Below are 7,511 nucleotides of genomic sequence, written 5' to 3' on the forward strand. Positions count from 1 at the left end.
TCCACCACAGCATCCACCACCGCCACATCCACCGCCACATCCACCGCCACATCCACCGCCACATCCACCACAACCACCACCACAACCACCACACCCACCACCACCACACCCACCACCACTACATCCACCACCACTACATCCACCACCACCCCATCCACCACCACCACCGCATCCACCATCACCACATCCACCGCATCCACCACAACCACATCCACCACCACGACATCCACCGCATCCACCACCGCATCCACCACCACATCCACCATCACCACCACATCCACCATCACCTCCACATCCACCATGACATCCACCGCCACATCCACCACCGCCACATCCACCACCATCACATCCACCACCATCACATCCACCACCACCACATCCACCACCACATCCACCACCACATCCACCACCATCACATCCACCATCACCACCACCGCCACATCCACCGCCCCATCCACCGCCCCATCCACCGCCACATCCACCACACCCACCACCACATCCACCACATGCACCACCACCACATCCACCGCATCCACCACCACATCCACCACCACATCCACTACCACTTCCACCACCACATCCACCACCACATCCACCACAGCATCCACCACAGCATCCACCACCGCATCCACCACAGCATCCACCACCGCATCCACCACCGCATCCACCACCACATCCACCACCACATCCACCATCACCACCACATCCACCATCACCACCACATCCACCATCACCACCACATCCACCATCACCACCACATCCACCATCACCACCACATCCACATCCACCCCCACATCCACCCCCACATCCACCGCCACATCCACCGCCACATCCACCACACCCACCACCACCACCATTTCTTTTCTGAATTCAGTGGGTCCTTGGTATTTCAAGTGCACACTTATTCACTGCCCTGGATAAGGTCTCACAACTTTATCACTCCTTTGTGCTATCCTACTCTTACAACTTTTTAAAAGCCGTAGTTCTTGAGGTTTAGTGCAGTCAATGTCGAATCAGTGTCAAATTCATGTTGATGTGCTAACTTCACCACCACCTAGACAGTATATAGGACAAAACTAAGGAACAACTGTTACTACGTCATAATGCAAATGGGTTCCATCCTTGTAATCCACCCAGATTTTTTGCTTTCACCAGGTTTTTGGAAAGTTATTTACAAAAGTTTAAGCTATTGCCATTATAAATTACAATAACTTTCATTTAAGTATGAATTATTAAGCCATTGTTATTTGTAATATCAATACATCTAAGTCACGTAAATAAACACATTGCATTACAAATGCTATAGGTGTCACAGTTGCGAAAGTTAAAACTATTGGCATTGTAAATGACAAAGCTATTAATTTAGCTATTTTCAAAACCAAAAACATTAAAAAAAGATTTGTGATTTACAATACCAATAGCTCCAACTTTCCTAATGCGAGACCTATTGCATTGCAAATGCTTGTTTTCTTCATGGCAGTACCGCTCTAGTTTCTTGGCGAGGTCGGCGCTTGTTTTACTGCCTTTTTACAGCATGCAGTAATCACTTCTTTTCAGCTCCAGTATTAGTAGGGCAGGTATCAAGGCTGCCTTCTTTTATTGTGTTGTTGACACTTTTTGCTTGGTTAATATTTGTTTCAGGCAGGCAATGGTTCTATGTAGGTGACAATTATATACATGTTTTAAAAAGCAGCCTTGGTTGAATGTGTTTTACATTCATTATAAGAATTGTTAAAATATGTTTTTATTTTTTAACATGCTCATGGATTGTTCCGCTACTTTTTTTTTTTAATTTCACACTCAAGACTCTGAATTCCCTCCATCATTACATTTATTTGCCTGCAATGTGCAGTATGTTGCATGCATAGCATGCGAACATGTGCTGAGTAACTTTAATTCAGTTTTTTTCTCTTTATTTGTTGGCTCTTGTTTCTGGTTGTATTGTTATAGTTTCTATACACTTTGAAATTGTATTTGTTGCCAGATAAGTCTGATGGGTTTTAATAGGAAGTGCAATATGCTATGCTCTGGAGGTTTCAGAAATATCACATATATCGGTTTATAATTTAAATTTCTTCTTATGAAAGTCATTTCTTGGCAGAGACTTAAATATTTCACCAAGCCTCCTTTTGCTTCTTATATTTGCACAAATTCCACACATGGCAACATTCGCAAAGTGTAACCTTAAAAATTGTGAGCCGCTCGTATAAATCGCGCGGCTGGTATGCATGTCCTTCCGACAATAAAAAATTGTAAATGAAACAAGAATTTGCAATGCAATAGGTCTCGCATTACTGAAATTTTGAGCTCAAACTTTGAGTAATGCGAGATCTATTGCATTGCAAATGCTTGTTTTAATAGTGTTTACACTAAAAAGTTGGTTTAAATTACAGAAGATGAAATATTGGATATATTAAGTTAATGTTACACTAAAATAGGATGCTAACCTTTAGTCTAATAAATGTTAAATACTCAATTAGATTAATTTTCTATTACTTCAAGTAAAAAACTCAACCCTAAAACATGTTTAAAACATTTACTATATTAAGTAAATTAATTTGAATTTGAGAAATGGACATTGCTCAATATTTACTCTAAATGAATGTCAATAGTTAACTACTTTTAAGCTACTTCTTTTCTTTCCTCTTACTGTGGAAGTAATAGTATGTTTCAGTAAACAGGAGTTGTACATATGATGGGCCACCCAACCAATTCTGGAGTACGGGAACTGGCTCGCTGTTTTGAAGTGTGAGGGTTTGTTGTCTTTGTTTGACCTCATGTGTCCTGGTTAATCGCTAAGCCTAAACTTATTTTTTCACTCCACAGACCAGTATTGATGACCGAGAGCGGGAGCTACTGCAACAGCAACTGCATGAAGCCAACTGCAAAGCTCAGGAATATCGCCAACAGCTGCTTAGGAAGGAGCAAGAAGCGGAACAGTACCGACTGAAACTGGAAGCCATGCGCCAGCACCAGACCAACGGAGATGAGCTTCCGGTTCTGGAGGAGATCAGTGGAGTGGACTCAGTCATTGTAACGTCTGATTTAATGGACGGCACAGTGACCACAGAAGTGGTGACAATGGAACAGTCAGCAGAAATTCCTATGGACACTGTGACATAGCTTTCTCTCTTGAAAAGCTCTGAACCCTGGGCGCCGACGAGCTGTCGCCGCTTCCTGCATGGGCTGCACAGTCGCAGGGAAGAGGCAGTCTGTAAAACTGGAAACGCAAGCAATGAATTTGGTGGGAAAGCTACCTAAGGTCAGCTGTTGCACAGCAAAGAATCCTCAGGCCATGAGTAAAAAAGAAAACTGCACATAACCGTGCAGGCCTTTTGTGGAAGAGAGAGCTAAATAAAAAAATATGCTTCCGTACAATAAAACTTTTCCAGCATGAGGCAAACCTGAGTACTATACATGCCCATTTGCTGATGACCAACCTAAGTGCACCGATCAGGAGGAACCTCAGAGCCAAGCCTCTTGTGATCCTTGTTCATGCCCTGAATTTATTTTATTTTTTGCAACCAGCAAATATACTATTTTTATTTTATAGCTCAGCAGTGCCTGCTTGGATCTTTCCAAAGCATAATGACAGGCTTATAAATAACAAAGTTGAAAGTGTTGCATTCATTTTTATTTTGTTTTTTGGGAAAATAATTTGGCTTGATGATCACTATGACAGACTCTCACTGGTTTTGGTCTTCCAAATCTGTTGACCGCTGAGGGGCGTTTGGCATAAAAAAAAAAGATTTAACTAGTATGTATTGGGACAGATGCAAGTCCTACACAAAGCGCTTGTATTGGTGACTTCAGATGTGTGGAAACCTGTTGTAATCACATTTTTTGTTTACTCTAAAGTAGAGATGTCTTTGGCAAGTGCAGTGTACTTTCTGTGAGGTATGCTAGAAAACAGACCCTTCAGTTTTATGAAACCTTGGTCACGTTTTCGTTAGTATGTTGACACTGTTGGACAGTGGTGTTTAATCTGAATTGAATTTGCAAACCACAGGCTCCGCCAGGCTGTGATGGACGTTCTTGAGGCGGGCCGATCATTTGTGGCCAATATCCCGCGCCCACCTTTGAAAATGTTGCTTTTCACTCTAGCTCTGAAACCTCTATAAGCCAGGCTGGGCCAATAGTCCATGCTTTAATTGCTGTGCAATGAGCAAGCCTAATATTTGTATTGGATTTACAACTATTAATTTTTGGCATGCTATTACAATTGCTGAGGTTTTGTGCTGAGTTTAATGATTGCACATCCTTAATGAGTAGCTATTTTAAATCGGAGAGCCACATATAAATAGCTGCTGTGCCTGAGGGGACAGGACAGGCGTTCCTTGGTGTCATCACCTTTAGGCTGAAACCGTTTGTAAGGCTACCTTGGCCTACCATGTCAAGTATAGATCCAATATGCATCTTTGTAGACCGCAATGTGGCTTGCCCGAGTTATGACTTGTAGTTGAAGTTCAGACCCATAGATGCAGCTTCTGCAAGGAGATCTCTGCCTTTTTGGGAGGCTGCAGATTTAGGCAGCAACACTTGTACTGGGTAAAAAGGACTTAACGGTAACATTTTAAAGATGTTGGGGATATCTCCTCCACCTTTCATGCGTTTTTCAGTTCTCTCTCCCACATTGTTTTTTCCCAGTAGGAGCATGTGGGTGTAACAAACAGCTAAATGCTTCCTTTTCTTTCACTGACACGCGCTGTGCCTTTTGTAAGGAGGTTGCCTTATTTTTTTACTTGTACATAATATGATGAAGTCTGTGCTGCTCCACATGCTTTGGCTGCACTGAGCAATCTAAATCTATTTTTAATGCAGACATCGTGAGGATGTAATGTTTTTTTACGTGGTCTCGTATTGACTGTTGGTGCCTAAATGACTAACAAATGATATTGACAACTACTAGCCAGGGATCGAGCCTCCGGCTTCAACTTTAATTTTGCTCTTGAAAGTTGTCTGAGCTGCAGTTGTCCTTTGTAATTATTGCTCGCTCAGCATTATCTCTGGGGGATTCAAATTGTACTTGCTCACACCATTCTCCAAAGCAATAAGCAGCATTGTAGAGAAGATATATTATGCAACTGTCTGTTCTGTTCTGTTCTGTCCCGTTATAGGTCGGATCATGAGTTGTTTGTAATAAGAAACTACCCTAATTTATTTTTCTTTCGGTTTTTTTTGTGCTTGGCTGACGTTTTAGTAATGGAAGCTAAATGAGTAGCTGGGTTTTTTCCCCTTCATTCACTTCCCACAGCTGCGTTTCATGCGCTAATGTCACAGTAAAGTACCTGAATGTGTCCTTAGTATAATCCTAAAGAAAAAGCATCAGGGCTTATTTCAATCGGTTTAAGGAGGCACAGTCCAGCCAATATATTTTGTCACAGGTACCTCCTCTTTTATGTTCTTCTCCCTTTATTGGATTAGTTAAGTATTTTTACATTGTGTATGTTAGAAAATCTGCTATCTTTGTAAAGGATGGAGGTGCTTGCGTTCCCACAACCATCAATTTTCAGATCCCTTTTGTTTTATTATCCACATCTAAAAACAGGCAGTGAATCTGCTCTTATTGTGAAGTAACATGTTTTGACAGCCAATTTCAACAGGCCTGTAACCGGCCGTTGATGACCACTTTAGTTGTATGTGCTTGCCTAAGATGCGAATGCAGGACTTACAGATCACCATTAAAAATTCAATTTCCTATGTTACATCTTGTCATTTTATCCTCCTGGATGTTGATCTTTTCAAGCTTACTTGAGAGAACCTGATGTCTACTTTTGGCCTGGTAGCCGACTTATCGGCATTCAACTAACCATTCATTTAAGGTGTGTGCTACTGCATGGTTCAGGTAACTCTTTTGCACAGGTTAAAACACAAGGGTCCACAATTGCTGGAAATACATTTGTAACCTTTCCCTCGTTTGATATAGAATGTATTTTTACATACTACTGTCTGTTTTTCTCATGACAACATTAATGAGCCGTGCGTTTGTGGCTCCCAAAATGTCTGTTGCCCAATTTCCACTAAGTGGCACGTTGGTTGACGTTTGGGTCAGGCAGTAGGGAATGTGCCATTTAAACTTGTCATTAGGGCTGATTCAGACTTCCCTTCAACATCGAGACCCTAGACCAGACACAGGTGAATTGTCTCATTCACAGTTTCATGTCTGCATTATGATCTTCGCCCACACAAATCGAAGCTTAATGAACAAGGATGTTATACTCTGTCATCTGACTTGCGCAAACTTGAATGTTCGTGCACTAGATTTTAGCTTTGGTGGAGCCTTGTGTTTTTTCTACAAGGGGCAAATCTTTATAGAATCTTTTAGGAACTGTGAAGGGTTTAAGGTGTCTACATACGTCTCTGCCTTTAATTGCAGTGATTAGGGTTTTTTGATTGCCTCTTACTTCCCAGTGTGGACAGTAGAGGCCATTGGTTGATGCAATACCGTTTCAGGACGAATAAATCTGTGATTTTCAAATAGTCTAAAATGTTTCTTTAAAAGAAAACTTTTCTTTAACACAATATATCAGGCCAAACTTGTTTTTGGATTATGGTTGGCTATAAGCATCAACATTTTGCTTTGTAACTGTAGAATATAGTGACAAATGATAAAGTAGATTAATATATAAAACCCCAAATATATGCAAATTATGATATTGCTTCCAATTACCATTAAGTAGTCTGCAGTGCTTGTGCATGAATCCTTGCTACCTTCACTTTGTGAGCTAGTTAAGTGCCTTCGCTTTGTTTTAAATTAGTCTTTAGCGGCTTAGGATAGCCTAGTAATGTCTGCAAAGGTTCCATTTCCGGCATGTTATGGGAATGTGGTTTGGGTTTTTCTCTTGTTCTTTGCTTCTCATTTTATTTCCCTGGGATACCACATCTCAGGACACTTTCACCACCGTAGCCTTCCACTGTTACTGCGTCTGTGGCAGACAAAGAATAGACACCGCCATAGGAAATATGTAAATTGAAAAAAGTAAAACAGCCGCACTGATTGCTTCTTCCCACAATTCCATGAACGAGCTGCCAGACAGAGGCGGTTCCCGTTGCATTGAGCGCTACCTACACCCACCCACTCACAGCCAGGATAAAGGTTTGCACTGTGATTTCAGCATTTCCAAGTGCCGGAAACTGTCAAGGAGTCTAATAGCTTTATGTACAGGATACCATTTAGAAAGTATTCTTTTTTTTTTATATAATTAGGATAATGTTTTTAAAATATTGTTTAATGCTAATGTGTACATACATTTTGTACTATTGTTATAAAAATGTTTTCTTAATAAAACTCCAAAGTCTCTTTGTCTGTTCCATGTGAGCTGATAGGCTTTCGTTGTGCCGTGATGTAGATAAACACAAGCACGCTCTACAGTTGCAAAAAACACAGGCAATTGAAGGCCAAATCTTTCTATTTTTTTTCTCAGTTGTTTTGCATTTAATGCTTCGTTTCAGGGGGTTCTTTTCTAGTCTACCTTTATTTTAATCTTCTTGCTTTCAATGTAGGCTTGAAG

At 41.1% G+C, this 7,511-nt stretch overlaps 1 protein-coding gene across 3 annotated transcripts in view; it reads left to right on the forward strand.

Annotated features, from left to right (window-relative positions):
• GABPB2 (GA binding protein transcription factor subunit beta 2) overlaps window positions 1-7,302 on the forward strand; it is a 126,058-nt gene extending 118,756 nt beyond the window's left edge. For 2 of the 3 annotated variants that reach the window (XM_078670302.1, XM_078670301.1), the window contains exon 9: window positions 2,827-5,705. In XM_078670302.1, the coding sequence (XP_078526428.1) occupies window positions 2,827-3,123 (297 nt within the window). In that variant the 3' untranslated portion in view covers window positions 3,124-5,705. Of the gene's footprint in view, window positions 1-2,826 lie in introns of all 3 variants that reach the window. The other variant, XM_078670300.1, reaches the window with a different exon arrangement.
• The last annotated feature ends 209 nt before the right edge of the window (window positions 7,303-7,511 follow it).

Source organism: Lissotriton helveticus, chromosome 12 (genome assembly GCF_964261635.1).
Source record: "Lissotriton helveticus chromosome 12, aLisHel1.1, whole genome shotgun sequence".
Classification (NCBI taxonomy): Eukaryota; Metazoa; Chordata; class Amphibia; order Caudata; family Salamandridae; genus Lissotriton; species Lissotriton helveticus.